The 19,333-nt window shown below is 38.9% G+C and overlaps 1 protein-coding gene and 1 long non-coding RNA gene across 2 annotated transcripts in view; one reads left to right on the forward strand and one right to left on the reverse strand.

The window, feature by feature from the left end:
* LOC148361157 (uncharacterized) overlaps positions 1 to 19,333 on the forward strand; it is a 67,256-nt gene that overhangs the window by 21,348 nt on the left and 26,575 nt on the right. The window lies entirely within an intron of this gene.
* Positions 9,587 to 19,333, reverse strand: part of LOC148361160 (uncharacterized) — a 35,591-nt gene continuing 25,844 nt past the window's right edge. Inside the window, exons 9-12 of the mRNA XM_088341902.1 lie at positions 17,804 to 18,170; positions 16,135 to 16,376; positions 13,580 to 13,759; positions 9,587 to 12,116 (exon numbers count right to left, since the gene is read on the reverse strand). Of these exons, the coding sequence (XP_088198028.1) occupies positions 11,871 to 12,116; positions 13,580 to 13,759; positions 16,135 to 16,376; positions 17,804 to 18,170 (1,035 nt within the window). The 3' untranslated portion in view covers positions 9,587 to 11,870. The remainder of the gene's footprint in view (positions 12,117 to 13,579; positions 13,760 to 16,134; positions 16,377 to 17,803; positions 18,171 to 19,333) is intronic.

Consider the following 19,333-nt stretch of genomic DNA (forward strand, 5'->3'; position numbering starts at 1 on the left):
AAGACACAATTTTAACTGCAGTTTATAGTCAGGGTGTCACACCAGCAGATCCCGTTTTGGCTGCAAAATGCTAAATCATACTTTGTATGGGAGCTCATTAAACAAGTTCACTCTTGAGACATGATGATGAAAACTCACTGAACAAACTTTAACCCAAAACAAATGTTTTACCCAGAGGATCTAGCAGAGCACCTAAAGCAATTTTATTGGGTGAGCGGTAGGAATGGTGGAGCTATATACAGGACAGAACGAGCACACCCTTTCTCCTTTGCCTAGCGCCGTCTGTACCGAAGGTAAACACTTTGGTGTTCTCGTTTGCGGTATTTTGTGACATTTTTACTAAATAACTTTGCTTGCACCTTATTTTGAAACCGTTATTTACGACAAAAAGGACTGTGTAACTGTGGGAGACAAATTTTAATTGGTATATTTATATTGATATGAAAACAGGCTGTGGCATTTTGAATTAACAGATTTTATGAAATCATCAAACCTCACACAGTGAAACGAAATGTGCAAAATAATTAGCATTTTGACTGGAGAGTGGGTTTGGTGGTTTTGTTTAATTTTGCCTTAAAATATATTATGTGGCTCTCTCATTGAGGACTATTTACATAAATATGACTTGACCAGAACTTATTTATACCGGTAGTCAAGTCAAGTCACATTTATTTGTATAGCCCTTTATCACAAAATGTCTCAAAGGACTGCACTGGTTACAATTACATCATCCTCTGATCTTATACCAACATGCGGGCAAGGAAAAACTTAAAAACTTCAGCATGAGGAAAATAAGTAAATGGGCCTCACACGGTGCAATCCCCTTTGAGAAATACTAAACGAAATTCCTCCCCTTGGCATATTTATAAACTAAATCCACATTTTGATTCAGTATGGTACAAAAAAAAATAAAAAATAACCAGCTCGGTGGCCTTGGAGGTATGGCGCCCGCCCCGAGACTGCAGGGTTGTGGTTCAAGCCTCGGCCGAGTCATACCTAAGATTTAAACATTGGTACCCGTTGCCTCCCTGCTTGGCGTTCAGCATTAAGGGTTGGAATTGGGGGGCTTGGTCACTTAATGACTCCCAACACCTCAGTTGGGTTGAGCGAGGGGGCTGGGAATCCCCTCCTCTGAATCAATCTCCCAAAAAGAGTCAGAAATGCCTCTAGCCACCTCCCACTTGGGGGATATGGCTGTGGTATATATATATATATATATATATATATATATATATATATATATATATATATATATATATATATATATATATATGTATATATATATATATATGTATATATACAAATTTTTTGTTTTTAAATTAAAATGTATGCTTTACTGGATGAAAGTAGACATGAGCGGGACAAAAGAAATGAACAATGGAAATATTACAAACTCAAAACTAAAAGTCAAACAAGGTACAACCAAATGTATCTATTTCCCTGTATTACTTTTACTTGCATTATATATTTCCTTATTATTACATTAATACAGGATATGTTTTTGTCAGAACCTGAGCAGACGGTGAACCCAGACGCGTAACGTTTTCAATAAGGCTTTAGTCATACCTAAGACTTATAACATTGGTAAAAATGGCGGCGCCCTCTGTTGGCTGCGGCTGCATCGGCTCGCTACAACGGGTCAGGTGCATCGACATTTCGTTCTGTGTACATTGTTACAAAGAATGACAATACAAAGGAAATTATTATTATTATTATTATTATTATTATTTTATGGAAATGGGACGGTCACACCAGCACGGCGGCGCAGTGGTTAGCGCGTGCGGGCACAGTTTTAAGGTCTTGGGAACCTCCTGTGTGGGTTCAAATCTAGCTACCGGACTTCCTGTGCGGAGTTTGTATGTTCTCCCCGTGCTTGCGTGGGTTTCCTCCGGATTGGCCGGTCCGAATTGTCCCTAGGTGTGAATGAGTGAGCGAGTTGTCTGTCCCTGTTGTGCCCTGCGATTGGCTGTCAACCAGTTCAGGGTGTCCCCTGCCCACTTCCCGATTATTGCTGGGATGGGCTCCAGCACCCCCGCGACCCTACTGAGGATAAGCGGTACAGCTAATGAGATGATGAGATGGGACAGTCACACGCGTGACACAAGAACAAGAAGAAGTGAGACATAGAAGTAAGGTGCGGGAAAACAGGAAGCCAGAGGCAGACAAGATCGAAACGGGACAGGACAGACGGGATCGATACCTGATACTGGATACACGAGCAAGATACCGGACAGGATAGGACAGACGGGATAGATGCCTTATACTGGATAAACGAGCAAGATACCGAACAGGACGGGACGGACGGGATCGATCCTGGATACTGGATCAAGATACCGGACAATACGGGACAGACGGGATCAACACCGGATACTGGATACAACAGCAAGATACAGGACAGAACGGGACAGACGGGATCGATACCGGACAGGACAGGAAACATGGGATCGATACCGGATACAACAGCAAGATACCGGACGGGACGGCATAGACGGGATCGATAATGGATACTGGAGCAAGATACCGGACAGGACGGGACAGACGGGATCGATACCGGATACATGAGCAAGATACCGGACGGGATCCATACCGGATAATGGATACACAAGGGGGATACTGGACAGAGTCAAAATAAACGTCTTGCAAGTGTATAGGTTCATTGACGAACTGACAAGGAGTGAATGGGAGCACTGAGTTTAAATAGGAAGAAAGCCAATCAGGCCACGAGCAGCAGCTGGCGCCAAACGAGCGGGCCCAGGCCAATCGTGACAGTTTCAAGTAAGACTTGCAGGCAGTGAAATGAGCGGTGTGTGTTTGTGCATGTGTTTCTACCCTACTTAATCGACCCACTGACTGACTGTGACCAACATTAAGAAGGAAACATCTTGGGTGGAGTTTCCCAGGTGGATTTTCTTGACCCAAAAATCACTGCAGAAAATTCCCTGTCTTGTTTTTGCCTTTGGATTCTTTTGAATCTGAAACAAATACTCCTTGTGCTGTGGATTGCAGTGGATTATGAATCCATAAACAGGAAGCCAACCATCCGTTCGTGAAAATAGATACTCATCTTTTGTTTGGTCTTGTCTCGGCTTTCTGGTCACAATGATTGAACATGGTGCCATCAACAGGTCGACTCTCGTTTAAACAAATCTCTCACAGTGTGTGACTTTTAAACAAGGAAATGGTTAGTGCATATAAAATAATATTGTTTACTAGATTAGAAATGACAAAATTTTAATTTTGTAAAAGTAGAAATAACCCAGTTTTACTGCGACAGCAGCAAACAAGCAAGACAGACTGTTAATAATGACATCAATTATATAAATAGTGACTTAATATTTTTAATGCTTGTAAACATTTTTATTTTTGGGAATATTAACACTAAATCAACCAATTATTACCCCTAGCAGATCAAATTAAATATACTGCTATACTGAGATTGAATATCAACAAAAACTCACAAAATGTTATCATAATTCAGCTACTGATTTTTATTGTGATCCTATTTAGGAAGTAGGATTAAATAACCTTCCAATAAATTACTTTTAAAAGTAACTACAGGAGGGGATTCAAATCTAGGCTCTTAGTTTATGAGACAAATGAGCTAACCACTACTCTTGCAATGTTTTCTTTTTGTTCATTAGTTTGACCTGATTTAATGACTTGTACACCACTTGTTTTTAAGTCCTGTATAAATATGTTGAGTTGATAATCATTAGGCAGAATTTATATCTGCAAGAGAGTGTAAGAAAAGTAAACGAAAAAACCTGCTTTGAAAATGTAGACTTTGGAAACTGTATGAAGTTAAGAATGTTTGCTGGATAACCAAAGGAGGAGGAATGCAGGCTTGTGATGAAAACGCCTGAGGGAAGATGTGAGCTTCTTTCAAACATTGTCACAATAATGTTTAAAGGCTAGAATTTCATCGATGGCTTATTTAGACTAAACCAAATGGGACGGAGTCACAAGGCAACACTATGCTTTCTAAAAGCTGAGTTTATTTACAATGCATATATCTGTCAAGGCGGTGGAAAGATGGAAAAGGTCAACCAAAGGTTTGTGTAAAGTGTGTCTTCCTGCAGGAAAGCCAATTAGTAAGCATCTATAATTCATCAGTAGCAGATTCAGATTGTTAGAGGAAGGAAGGCAGAAGGAAGTGAAGTGTAGACCCCATATGACAATTACTAAAAGTTTCCAGACCTGATGACTGATGATTCGATAAAATGTCTGGGAATCGCAGAGCATGATAGTGTGCTAATGATGACAATAACGAGACAGCATGGTGAGCTAGGCGTTAGCATGTCACTTTTTTTTTATTATAGAAATACCTGTGTTCACACAAAAGTTGAGTCTTTGCACATCCAGATAAGAAAATGTAATTATGAGTTCAGTACAATCACAGTATATTTGAATAAAAGTGTGGCTATTCAGATTAAAGTCATTTCATTAAAGAAATAAAAAAATAATTTATTTTCTTGGTGTGCGCTGGTTAGTAAATATTTTGACATTGGATGAAAGTAGACATGAGCGAGACAAAAGAAATGAACAATGGAAATATTTCAAAATTAAAAAATCAAACAAGGTAGAACTACATTTATCTACTTACCTGTATTTGCCTCTTGTCTTAATAAACTGGTGAGGAAAGCGGGCTCTGTTGTGGGCACAGAGCTGGACAGCCTGACAACAGTAGCTAAAAGACGGGCACTGAAAAAGCTGCGGTCAATCATGGACAATTCATCACATCCACTACACAGCATCATCTACAAACGGAAGAGCAGCTCCAGCGATAGACTGCTGTCAGTCTTGTTCCACGGACAGACTGAGGAGATGATTTCTTCCTAATGCCATGAAGCTCTTTAACTCCACCCGGGGGAGTAAAAGCCCACATTAAACCACACCCCCACATTGCATATTACCGTATTTTTATTACTGTGTATTTTATGTAGCACTATCTAAATACTCAATCAACATGTTACATTGGGTATTTATGTATCATATTCCTTTTACTGTATTATTGTTTTATTTTCAACACAAGGATACTGCTGGAAGTGTGAATTTCCCTACGGGGATAAATAAAGTATCTATCTAACTATCTATCTCTATCTATCTATATATTTTTCTTGTTTTTGTTTTGTTTTGTTTTTTCATTTCAAAGCTTTTTTTTACCAAAATTCAAGTTATATTAAATCATCTGATTCATGCAACCTCACATTCATATAATACAAACTGCTTCCTGCATCCCTTCCTCTTTCTTTCAATAAAAGTGTGAGAAAACGTTACGCGATTGGGTCTACCCTGTGTGCTGGACGTGACAGTGTGATTGACTGGCAATAAATCAAGTTTGCAAACTCTTCTAATTCGAATTATCTGGAAGAATATGAATGTAGAAATATGAATCAGAAATGTAGAAATATGTGATAATGGTAATTCTGTCTAGTACATAAGGGGCGTTGTCATGGCAGGTAGCGTTGTTTTATCTTTGCTATTCTTAAACAAGCCAGACTATAACTCCTTAGCTCGTATCGTTCTCAAACAAGCCTCAGAGTGTTTTCATTAAAATATTTAATTAATAACAACTTACCAGAAGCCCTTAATTACTGGATGTTTGGAACATCGTCTGCTATCAACTCCCTTGTGGTGATGTGATTTGTGAGAAGTTGGACTCGGAAGAGCCTTGACTTGCCATGTAAAGAGAAATTGAACTGGCACTCCTTGTCACATTCACGACTCACAGTAAACGCTCCAAGGTCTTGCAATTTGTAACTCTGTAAAATAGTCCCTGATAACATAGTAGTTCCCGTCTTAGAATTAGACAGCCCATGCCCATTTCCCTATGCGGGGCTGTAAAAATTCATAGCAAGGATTATTGTTTAATAGGCTTATTATAACTTAAATCAAGTCAAATGTGTTTTAAAAGCACATTTCAGGCAAAAAAGTGCTCAAAGTGCTGTACAACAGCATTCAGTATACAAGACAGTAAAACCCAAAACACATCATACACATATGCAATGTACACAATAAAAACAAAATAAATAGTAATAGAGATTAAATATAGTTATGGCAAGGCACACACTAACCAGGTAAGGAAAGTGACCCGAGGGTGGCTTATCAACACTGATGAGGATGGCAGCAGATGGCCTCAGGATTTTCACCCCTACCAATGTTGTACCCCCAAAGGAAGAACCACTGAATTATAAAAATAAAAACAAAAACAACTGCAGAACAAAACATAAAAGTATGAAATAAAAAGTAAAGTATGATACAGTAAAATATTAGAAGTTAAAAAGATCAAAACTAAATAAAAATGATCACTTAAAAGCCATATTAAAAAGGTGGGTCTTGAGCCTCCTCTTAAAAATAGCAAGGGTCCCTGCAGACCTGATGCCCTCCATAAGACTGTTCCATAAGTGAGGACTAAAGTGCTGCTTCGCCATCGGTTTTGGTCCTCATCCTGGGAACAGTCAACAAGCCGCTTCCAGAGGACCTCAGGGACCACGAGGGCAGACATAATAAAAGCATATCAGAGAGATAGGATGGCCCAAGACCATTAAATCATTTAAAAACTAGTAAAAGCACCTTAAAATTTAAACGCACAGGGGAGCCAATGCAGCAATTTTAAAATTGGTGTAATGTGATTCCGTTCCCCGTAAGCACCTGGCTTGCTCGGTTTTGTAATAGCTGAAAGCTAGCAATACTCTTTTTGGGAAGACCAGAGAGCTTTACAATAATCTAAACGAGAATATATAAAAGCATGCATAAGTACCTCCTTGTGTACCTGAGAGAGAAACGGCCGGACTCTGGCTCTACTCTTGAGATGAATAAAAACAATTTTAGTTATATTTTTGATATGTGGAATAAAATTGAGCCCAGAGTTGAAAATAACACCCAAGTTTTCAACAAAATCTAAAGTTCTAAAATCTTGTCTCATCTCATTAGCCGTACCTCTTATCCTCAGTAGGGTCGTGGGGGGCTGGAGCCCATCCCAGCAATCATCGGGCAGTGGGCAGGGGACACCCTGAACTGGTTGCCAGCCAATCACAGGGCACACAGGGACAGACAACTCATTCGCTCATTCACACCTAGGGACAATTTGGACCGGCCAATTCACCTGAAATGCATGTCTTTGGAATGTGGGAGGAAACCGGAGTGTCCGGAGGAAACCCACGCAAGCACGGGGAGAACATACAAACTCCGCACAGAAAGTCTGGAGCTGGATTTGAACCCACGACAGGTTCCCATGACATGAACTGTGCCGCACAAGCGCTAACCACTGCGCCGCCGTGCTGCCCCTAAAATCTTGTAGTTTTTGTAAAAAAAAAAAAAAAGAAAAAAAAAATCATGTATTAAATTGAACATGTCTCACGTCTAACGCCTGAAAAACCAATTTCACGCAATACAGTTGTCAAGAAACAGGATCAGGACCCAAACGTGTGACGTTCTCACACAAGCCTTTCATTTTATGGGAAATGGGGAGTCATGCACATTAAGCATCGTCTGGCGTGGAAGACAGGAAGACAGATACCGACGAGATCGATTCCAATTGCCCGAGTCGATATCGGACAGATGGGGTCGATACCGGACAGGAAGGACAGACAGAATTAATAATGAAACAGTATATCAAAATAAACAGGACAAACAAGACGGGGACGAAAACTGGAGAGAATAATGAACAGGACAAAAATAGACAGGAATGAAACTGGAAATCGATATTAAACAGGACAAAAATAACAATACCGGACTGGAAATACCAACAGGAAAACAGGACCGAGTCAGAACTCACGTCTTGCGGGGCAGAGGTTCGTTGACGGACTGACAAAGTAAGAGAGAGCGCACTGAGCTTAAAAAGACGGAAAGCCAATCTGTTAATGAGCCGCAGCTGGCGCCACACGGGCGGGGCCAATTGGGCACCATGGCAACCGTGACAACAGTAAACTCAATCCAACCTTAAAACTTGTGAGAAAGCCATTTGTTTATTCAAGTGTCTTATTCCAGAGGGGAAACACTATAAAAATATAATAACACAGATCTAATTTGTTTTTGTGCAAATGCAAATGTTTTGCGTGTACGTGTCAATTAAAACCCATTAGTCTCCTCTAGGCGCTGCAATGAATTTTATCCTGGTGAGAAAAATCTAAATTTCAAATGCAGAAGGTATTTTGTACTATTTTCATTAATGCATTAAGCCTGAGGCTATTGTTTTCCTCCAATACTAATGACTTAAGAATCTACATCCTCCTTCATGCATCTGTATTTAAAGTGATAATCACTCTCGGGTTATGTTTTTGCTCAAGTGTGTTTGTCCAGCTGCCAATCTATTACGTAACATCTTAAATATGAGTAAAATAGGTTTTTGGGTTTCGTTGTTTTTTTTTTAATCAAATCACTTCTAGAGTTTGACAAACTCCTAGTCTGTTTACACTGGAACTACGGTAATTTCCGGACTATAAGGCATACGCAAAAACCCACAAAGGTCCAGAAATTTGAATGTGCGCCGTATATATGGACAAAGTTGGAAATGCACAATTGCATAAAACAGTGGCTACGGTGATCGAAGCAGATAGCAATGGTAAGATCACCAACTCCAACCACCAGGCTGCTAGGGCATGGACGGTTGTTAACAATTGCATAAGATTGGATGCAACAGGATTTGAGCCTAGAACGCAACGAGCAAAGCGCCAGATCCTATCCACAAGACCACTTTGTACATTAGGTCATATCATTATTACACTATTTTTTTACTCATGGTATCAGGTGTGAGAAATGAGAAAACGGAAAGTGATTAAAAATTGGTATGATTTTTTTTTTCACTTTTTCTCAGCTCAAACTAAGCATTGTAAGTGACAAACGTTTTGAATATGTGCAGCCATGTATTTATTTATATATCTTATGGCAGCCAAATTACTTCCCGCAATGACTTACTTTTTATTCAGTTCAAAACAAGTAAATTACTTCCCACAATGACTTTTTCTTCATTCAGTTCAGAATCTTGCACGCTTAGTAAAGACTTTGCAAGTAAGCGATACAATACTGGTCCGCAACCCTTTTTGTACTGCAGGCCTGCTTAATGTCTGACAATATAACATCAATAATTTGTTAGTCTTAAAATAGTGTGATGATTAGATATAACTTAATGCCTTTTCATATGTAGTCTGTATCCCTTGTGGTCTAGTGGATAGGATCTGGCGTGCTTAATGCCGCGATCTGGATTCGATTCCCGTCGCGTCCAAGGTTGTGCAGTTGTGATCAGTGACCTGTACTACCTGATCAATCAATGCACAAATATGGTATTTTCTTGTGCAACCCTAGCTCTTACTGTAGTTTTAATTGTGCAACCCTAGCTCTTACTTTAGTCTTAATTCCATGGAGCCCAGAGCACCTTGTATATGAGAAAAAATATCACAATACTATTTTTCGATGGTGTGCCTTATAATCTTATTGTGTGGAAATACAGTAGATTTGAACGAGGCCATGCACTACGCAACGGATCTGGCTAGAAACGTCTCACGTGGGCAGATGAGTGAATCATACTCGTGTATGCATCAGCGAACGCGCTGTAATGACACATCAACACATAACGAGCGTCAGACAATGCCATCAAATGCAGTTTATTTAGTTTCATCCACCTTGTTTACAATGTTAAGTGCATGGAGCGCTACGGGAAGAAAACCCTGACACAACCTTGAACGGAGGAAAGCAAGTGAGAAGACTAATTGGACTACCACTGTGAGCCTTTGAAGCCCAGATAGGCACTTAGAGAAAAAAACGAGGAGGTTATGTAATGGAGGGGTTGATGGTCACACTAAAGAAGGAAAAAAACATGTAAAATTCCTGGAAAATAGTCATGGTTTTTGATTCCTTGAAAAAGGAATTATACAAAACGTATAATCTATTACAGGGGGTCTCCAAACTTTGTCAAGCTGAGAGTTACCTGTAGTTACTAATTAGCACAAAGGGCACCCTGTTTTTTATGCATTTCTAAAAAAAACAATTTATCAATACTATGCTGTTACTACGTTATTACCAGGATAATTATTGGAAGTTGGGTTAAATAAACCCAGTTATCCACTAAATTGTATGAGAACATCACAATGACCCAGCACCGGTGAGCTATTTTCAGAACAGGTCCTAAGACACGTCAATTGTCCTCAGAAGCCACCAAGTGGGAGACCCCTTGTCTATTGTATTTTTGTTTTATGTTAATTTTAATTTATTTACTGTTAATTTAATCAAAATTTATTCTTGTTAAATGCCATTTTGTTATTGGATTGCAGCTGCATTCATATAAATATAAGATTAACCTATCTAATCTATATCACATAAAATAATAGATATCCTTTAATACTCATAAAATATTGAATATTTACATCGGTAAAATAAATGTTTTTATATTTCTAGGTATATTACAACTTTTTTGTACATTTATATAAATTTAATTTGGTTGATCTGAGATTATTTGTTAATCATTACACATACATTTATTTTTCCTGTGCAATTGTGTGTTTTGCTTTTATAAAATTTTAGATTAAGATATTTACGATATTACGAGTAGTTTTACAATTCTAAACTTATTCTCAGGATGTCATGTTTTTTGTAAAATTAAGATTATTAACTTAATTCACTGTAATACTTTTGTCCTTGTACGCAACCTGCACAGAATTCTTTATCTTGCACGCAGACTAAATACTTGTTGTGAGTACTCATTGGTAGCAAAAAATAAAGTACACTTAACTACTTTTATTGAAAGCATAAGAATAAAATCCATCAAATTATTCACTGGTGGTCTTGTTAAAAACAACACCTCAATGCTCATACACGTTTTAGATGAATCATATCAGAAGTAACCCCTCTAAAAGAAGGGAAGCAATACACCTGCTCTTTTTTACACTTTATTACTTGCGGTAGTATAACAGAAATTCACCGTGCAAATGAATCAAGGAGATTTTAAGCCATTATTACTTGTTTTTTTTTAAACGACTAATGGAGATAGAATGTGCGCATTTATCTGAATGTTCCAGTGGACTAGGTCATCCAGTGTAAAGTACAAAATCTCTTTTATTTTCATACTTGCGACGGTAATGTGAGAATCAATATACCAAAACAAGACGTCTGAGAGGCACAAAGGGGACAGTCTTTGTAATGCTGTTCAAGCAGTGTTCGCTCAAAATTGCATGCAAGTTAAAAAAAACCATTCAATCTGGTTTAGCCATGATACGATTTAATCTTATGGAGCTCGCATCTTGACATCAAGTGTTTACTTCTGGGTTGATTGAGAGCGCTGTTTTTCCAGGTTGGGGAAGTGCAGGCTAGGATGAGGCCCTTGGGGCACGCAACAGTAGCGAGGCTACAATATCACACAATAATTACACGCTCACGGTTTAAGATCACTGTTGCTGCAAATGGTAAGAGTAACTCTATTGTAGAAAATGTATATGTACGTATGTAGAACCATGTACACTTGACGTCTTAGTACAGTATTTCCCGTTGAGAAGTGAATGTGTCTGTTTACATTTTAACACAAGCAACGACACAATATGATACAAATGATTATCATCATCTGTGATCAAATCTGCGCCAAAATTCCAAGATACAAGTAGTCTTTTATGTTTTGTTTTTGATTCACAAAGATGACTGACCATAATTAGCACTGATAATCCAAATACAAGCTTGTGTTTTGATTCCATAACAAAGATAATCCCATTACTCACCTCCTCCCTCTTTAGGACTAAACATCGAGCACACCGACACGAAAAACACACGCGCTCTAAACAGCTGATTAGATCCGTCCTACCTCCAAACAAAAGCTTTACATTCCGAAGTGATTCAATTTATCCTGAATCATAGCGACCTTACATCAGCTCTCAGTTTTACGTCCCTCACTGTTTGGGGCTGGATGGGTTGGATCTCTCAGAGGCGTGGCAGGGGTCTAAGGACTCTTTGGTAGCCCCGCCGTAGACATCAACATCCAGATCAGTCCAGGGGGCTATGTTGCCAAGTACAGATGAGCTGCAATCTGCCAAGGCCGCTACTTCGACAGGCTTTAAGACCCGGTCCCACAGGTTGAACTGGGAGAGTTCACCAACCAGGGCCTGGGAGGCATCGAAACGTCCACCAAGTGTGTCCTGTAGTTAGGGAAAGAGAATCAATACAATTATATTTTTATATTACTCTCTCTTTTTAGAGCTGAGGTCAATCCAAGGGTTCACATTTCATGGATCCCTTAACCGCCTCGGTTGTCGGGGCATCACTTTCTGTGGTGTATCTTGGGCAAGTACAGCCTGGCGCAGCTGATCCCTTTCCTAGGACTGCTTACCTATAATGTTCCATAGGTTCGAACAAGTCTAACAACAGCTTTTTGATTATCATGTAAAAAGTGGTATCCACCTATTTGTATACATCTCTGGGGTAAACCATTTTGAGAATGCTGTTGTGTTTGGGGTGTCATCTTTACTTGACACTATTCTTGAAATGGCCACAGGTAAATCTTCCTTCTTAAATCATTTTTATGAGTACGAACAATGTGTTTAGAATATTAGAGGCACATGGTTGGTTCCCTTAACCACTGCGGTTTTAGGGGCCGCCTGATGGTGCCAATCCCTTTTCCAGGCCAGTGTATGTCTCTACCTGGTCCAGAACTAGGGACCTTTTGCGTCATAGGCGAATGTGATATTCACTGCACTAAGGAAACAGGCCCATATGAAATATTGTTTATACTTGGGCTAAGACATTGCATGGCTGCATGGCCGCTATTGGTGTGTGAGTGTGTGTGTGAATCACAGACCTTGATATTTTTATCTTTTTTTGTATTGTTGACCATGTTTTAATATTTCCCTTAATCCATTCATTCTGGAGTTTTAAGCACTTTGGGAGGTCTCCATTGACTTGAAAAGCGCTATATAAATGCATACCATTTACCATTTACTTCCACTTGGAGCTTTAGCTTGCACACTGAACATGCGTTCGGTGAGAATACTTATTGGAAAAAAAAGCTGTCAAATAAGTAAAATGGACAATGGAAAGTAAGCTTATTTGATTATGTCTTCAAATGAGAACCCCGATTGTGCCTGGTTTAGCTCCTTAGACCTTTAATGATTTAAAATAGGAGGACTTTAGACTTTCAACCTTTTACATCAATAAAAAGAAACCTTGACCATCCTTTTTCAATTCCTGCAAAAATGTAGTTGTGAGTTGCCCTGAATAAGAATAGCACGTCTTTGGCTATAATCCATTTCATTCACAGCTCCCCGCATGCAAGATGTTCCCCATAACAACCGCTCACAATAATATGAGAGGTGCAAAGCCTGTTTTTGCTTTTCATCTCTCAGGGACCTTATGTAGCTACGGATAGCGAGAACAAATGGTTTAAATGAAGCATGTGAGAAAAAAACAACAACTCTGAAAATGAACACAAAGGTTGAATGTCAGAAGTTTTTTTGAGGGTGCGTATTGATGCTCAAAAACAAATTGGTTGGAAACTGAACACACAGTACTTAGAGCTACATAGCCTTTACACAAACTGACACAAACTGGAATTTGCTTTTGCAATTATAAATCTGTAAGACTCTGGATAGTGTCATCTTATTACCTGCTCCTGGCCCAGGATTAGCACGCCGCCAGGTTTAATGGGGTGCCATGCAGCCAGTCCTTCCCCTCGCCCCTTCATCTTGCCACCCTGGTAGGCCTTCCACACACCGTCCCTTAGTGTCCAGCTAACGCATATGTGCTGCCATTCGTCCTGAGGAAGTGAAAGTGGCAACTGTGCCACCTGCAAGGGGATTTAAGGATGAATTAGCTTTGCAAAACTTCCAAAAATAGAGAAAATTTTCAAATGACAATATGTTGTGATCCAGAAAATTAAGAATAACAAATTTGCCAGAAATATTTTAGCTAAAAATGGTAATGCTTTTTATAATATTGTTCCTGTTTATTTACTTATTATAATTTTTACAATATTTTGTTATATCTGTTTTCATTCACCAAAGATATCTTGAGTAAACTAATAGCTACATTAGCTCCAGGTCATCTGTTCTATTACCCATGAAATGGATGACCTGGAGCTACAACTCGTTGTTAACCGCTACATTCGTGACTGCTATATTTTAATCATTCGTTTGTTCATTCGTTCATTAGTTAATTAATTCATGCATGCATTCATTCATTCATTCATTCATTCATTCATTCATTCATTTATTCTAAAGCTACTAAACGGACTAGAAACCATATGTTTGTTTCTACTAAAACAATGCAGAATAACCTGCCCTGTTATGGCATTTTGTAATTACAGTTGGATAGTTTTGTACTTTTTCATGTACTTAATAAAGCTGTTGGCTGATTTGTTCGTTTCTCATGCTAGCTGTGAGCCCCGTGTTTTTCTCTTGAGACCAGCTTGATTTATACGGTGGTGCCATTATTACTTTTGACCAGAATATTAAATGTGCATATAAGCCTGAAGGTCCCAGGTACAAATTTGTTTCTATTAAACAACCTCACCTTTTTATTTATGTATACTTTAAGCCTTTTCTTGTGAAAATCAATGTAAACAAACAACATCTGGGAAGCACAAAGGCAGCAGACCTTGAACTGCTATTGATGGAATGCTTGCTCAAAATGAAATGGAAAGGCAGAAAAATAATGTTTGATCAAGTTTAGCTAAGGTACCCTACAATTTAATCAGCTTTACATCAAGGGTACACTTCAGGTTTTGAATTGATGCGTTTGAAGTGCAACCTAAGAATAATTTATAACTCAAATTGTATTTTGCTTTTGAGATGATTAATGATGTCATAAAATATTCAAGCCAATTAGTTTTAGTTTTTTTTAGGAAAAAAATACTCTAATAAAACACCAAGTAATGGTTAATGAAACAAAAATTAAAAAGTATTCACAAGTGCATTACCATTAAATGCTGTGACTTTTGTTTGCTGTGGCTTCTGGTTTGCCCACTAAAACTATGAAATGTGCAGGTACAATTCGGGTTATTATTATTTTTTTATTATGTCGGCTTGTTTGTATTCGCCATCTATATTTATTATTCAATCTTTGTGTTCCCGTTTTTTGTCCCTCACAAATATTGTTGCTAACCGTTAACACATCAATGGGATTGTCCATTCGCTGAATCGCTCCATTCTTAAAGTATAGCAATTATACTTGTCCCCTGTTTAATATGTTGATTATTATAAGTAACAAACGTGTTTTAGGGTGAGGTGTAAGTTGAAGTGAGCTTACTGCAGCAATAAGTCCCTCATTCCAAGTTTGCTTTGCAACTCCAGATAGTATGCTAAAGATTTTATTTTAAAGCCCCAGTGTGTCGTATTTGACCACTAGATGGCACTGTTTTGTCCAATGCAGGGGTGTCCAAATTTTCAGAAAGCAGGCCAGATTTGGTAATTCACACTCTGTGAAAGGTTTGCAGTACTTGCAGTACCTTGTATCTCGCCTTTGTAGAATCTTCATTTGACTCACAGAGTCCTGTTAAAAAGCGCTGCTGTGCCATTAAAACAGCTTTTAGTTGCTTCACCAAGTGTCTGTTTCCAGTTGGCTTTCTCTAGTCAGCATGTTTCATCTGGAGTCTCCTTGATATCATATTCAGTGAAAACAGCCACACTCTCTTGGCTTGGGTGAAAAAGTACTCAAATTCTCACTCGTCCTGGCAGAAGTGGCCCTCACAGTCAACTTTCCTTTTTTTTTTTTTAAATTTACCTCCCTCATGTCAGAAATGGGGTTGGTTAAAATTCTCACGGAAAGTCACATATTATTAATTTAGACGCGGGCCGGTAAGAATTTGATCAACGGCCGTAACTGTCCCCCGGGGCCGGACTTTGAACATGGCTGGTCTAATGCAAACAAAAACCAGTGCCAAGAGAACCGCAAAGCAGCAAGATACCAGACAAAATGGCGGTGACTTCTAGTCTGTGATTCCACTATGTAAATAAATAAAAAATTCTCGACCTATGATGTTTTTTAAATTAACATTTTTATGATAGTTCATGTAATTTTGCCTCGCATTCAAATCAATATTTAGTTTTTGTTTTTTACTGAAATAAAAAAAGATTTTTATACCACTAGAAGGAACTAAGTATTACACAATGTCCCTTTATATAGCATACATTACGTGATCTGCTTTAAAAACTGACTTTGCACCTTATCGTTGATTAGCAACTCCACAGGGTTGTGGACACCTTGCAGCAACACCAGCTCATTTGGTTGTCCGGCCACAGAGTAGGAGAATGGCGTACCGATCCCACCTTCTTTAGCCTTTAACCACAAGCAGGCGGTAAAGGCGTACATTTCCGTTATCTCTCTCCGGACCAGGCCATACATGTAGTTGGTGCGCATGGGGAAGGACAGCACAAAACCGTCAGGGAATGACGGCTCTGTCAGGGCTTTCAAGGAAAAAGAACACAGAAAAAAGACAGAGTTAAAAAGTGGAAAAAATGTGACACTCGTGAATGGTTTTATAAGGAGGCTTCTCTAAGCTAGAGCTACACTAATGATCAACGTCTCGGCAACAGTAAATGCCTCTTAGTAAAGCTGAGAGAATCTAAAATCAGTGTGAGACAGACGTACTACTATTTAACAGAGTATAAATAGATTTCTCGGTAGGCTTATTAAAAGGTTTTTTTGTGTGTGTTTTTTTTTTCTTCAAGAAACTTCCTGTTAGAAGTTTTCTTTTACTATTTGAATATCATGCCAAATTTTGCCCATGGCTGATTTTGCTACAGGAAATTTGCTCGACTAATGGCTCATTCACTACTGAAAATGGAGATTAGCAAAGAGGGCAAGATGGATTTAGCAATTCTGGTCAGAGGATGTAAACTAAACCCATGCCATTTTAGGGGGGTAAGGGGGGGATTAAAAGTCTACCTTTGCGTTTACACTAACATTACAACACAAATGATTAAGCTACTCATTTCTCAGCAACCATTAGCCAGTTTTCAAATAACAATTGATTAGATTTATAATCATTTTTTATAGTCATCCATCCATTATCTGCACCCCTTATCCTCACAGTAGGGTCGGAGAGGTGCTGGAGCCCATCCCATTGATTGCCAACCAGTTGGAGGCACACAGAGACAGTTTACTCACTCGCTCTTTCACACCCAGGGTCAATTTGAACAGGCCAACTAACCTGACATGCATGTTTTTGGAATGTGGGATGGAACTGGAGTGCCCGTAGGAAACCCAGGCAATCATGGGGAGAACATACAAACTTCACACAGGAAGGCTGCGGCTGGATTTGAAACCATGACCTCAGAACTGTGCCGTTGACTCACTGACCACTCAGCCGCCGAGCATCTAATCAGTCTTATGAAAAACACTCAACTCTTTAAAAAGCCTTTCTCAGAATCTCTTAAGGTTTTAGTAAAAAACTCGACCTCTGCGCATTTTACTACGACTTTGCTACTGTCCTTCATGTGTAGTTCTGTAATATGTAATATGTAAATGTGATTCAACTGCGGCTAAGTACAAGGATGATCTAGTTGAGTAGGTTAGAAAGTTGCTGTCCTCACACACAGTAATCCCTAAAAAAATCTTTAACTTTGTGCTTCATCACTCAATTGTCATTTGAAATAATCAAATTTTTTGTGCGTCACCCTTGGAAGGGAAAACCTGCTTTCGAGTTAAGTCCAGGATACAGCTACCTGATTACTGATTGCTCTCTTAGGGCATTTACTAAATTAAACAATGAGAGAAAAGTCTTGCTACACTCCATTGTTCATTGCAATTGAATTAAAAAAACAAACGAAAAAAATTAGGCGGATTCATTTTTTGTGTATATTGAGCTCCAGTAATTTTATTGCTGACTCACTCTGCTCCAGTTCGCTGACGCGGTGGTTTGCTGTGTCCAAGCCGTTGTTGATCTTGTCGTACTGGCTCTGTGTCTCTTTCCTCATAGCCTGACGCTCCAGCTCTAGCATTTTTATTTTCCTCTCCAGCTCACCCTCCAGGTCCTCCACTCTCCAAGGAGCCTTCCCACGACCGGGGGGGCCCTTGGGCGAGTGTTTAGAGGCGGGGGCTCCCGGTCGTCGGTGCCCGGGGCTAATTGCTGGACCCTGGGGTGCGGGGTTGGCGTGGCTAGTTGGTGGAGTGGGGGACTTGGTGGTCGCTGGGGCACTGCTGCTGCTTGTTCCTGCAGATGTGTCACTGAGGTTCAGGGCACCTGGGCCAATCTCTGCCTGGAGGAAAGTAAATATATGGATTTAATATCAAGATCGTGAATACGATGCAACACAAAATCTAACCAGTTTTGGTCCATGAAGTTGCCTACAAATTGTTTAACTTCTTGGTAATTTGGGTATTCTTAGTCTTTCTGGGCAAATATGTTTCAATTGTATTTTTTTTCACAAAACATTTAACATAACTTGATACGTTTAGTAGACACTCAAAATAAGGAGAGATGACATCAATGGATTTTGAACTTGTTGTGAGAACAGGGAACGAGCCTTTTCTTTTTATGAAATATCTTAGGTTTCAAAACTAGAGCCGTCCTGAAATGGTGATAATCAAAGAACAGCAAACTGATCGACTGAGAGAGAAAATGATGGGTAAACATTTCATAATAGTGTATACAACAAACAATACGCAAAAATAGTCAAAATAACAAACTGGCATCCAGTGCAATTTCCTTTACAGGTGTCCACTATTAAAAACAGAATACATTTATCCCTAACCTAACAGTTATTTAAATACATTTTGTGTGCAAAAAATCGTGCTGTGCAGTAAAAAAAATACTAATTCTAAATCACTTTTGACATTTGCTTTCCATTCAAAATATTGGTAAAACAGTTTGTCTATAACAACAATTGAGTAGTATCTATTGTAATGACATATTTTAACCACCACACCAGGCCATCTGCCATTTCTACAAATAATAATCAACATCAATTTAAAGTGACTTTTTTTTAAAATAGCCAATCAATCTAATTTAATTTATTGCTGTACCCTAGTTCAAAAGCATTTTGATTCAAAAATGCTTAAATGGTTCTCCTGAAACCATTTGATGGACTTTATTTTCATTGACTGGAACATGTTTTGATAAACAACTATAATTAACCACGTCTGTTGGAGAATTAAATAATTAACCAAAAAGAAAATGGTTCAATGTTACGCAGAAGTAAATAAATGAATATAAACAGAGTTGCTGAGGCAGACAGTTTATCCAGGATGTAAGTTGGCAGTGAAAAAGATAACCTTGGAACTGTCTATTTCTCAGGTTGGCCTTCACTCTATCTCAGCCCAGGCACAAACGTATACTGTACACACATACACACGCGCAGCCTGTTAAGAAGCTGACCTCCTCTCTGTACAACCTGGACAGCTCATCTTTTATTTATGTGTC

The sequence above is a fragment of the Urocampus carinirostris genome, chromosome 8 (genome assembly GCF_059441175.1).
Source record: "Urocampus carinirostris isolate Australia breed hairy pipefish chromosome 8, RoL_Ucar_1.0, whole genome shotgun sequence".
NCBI classification, from domain to species: domain Eukaryota; kingdom Metazoa; phylum Chordata; class Actinopteri; order Syngnathiformes; family Syngnathidae; genus Urocampus; species Urocampus carinirostris.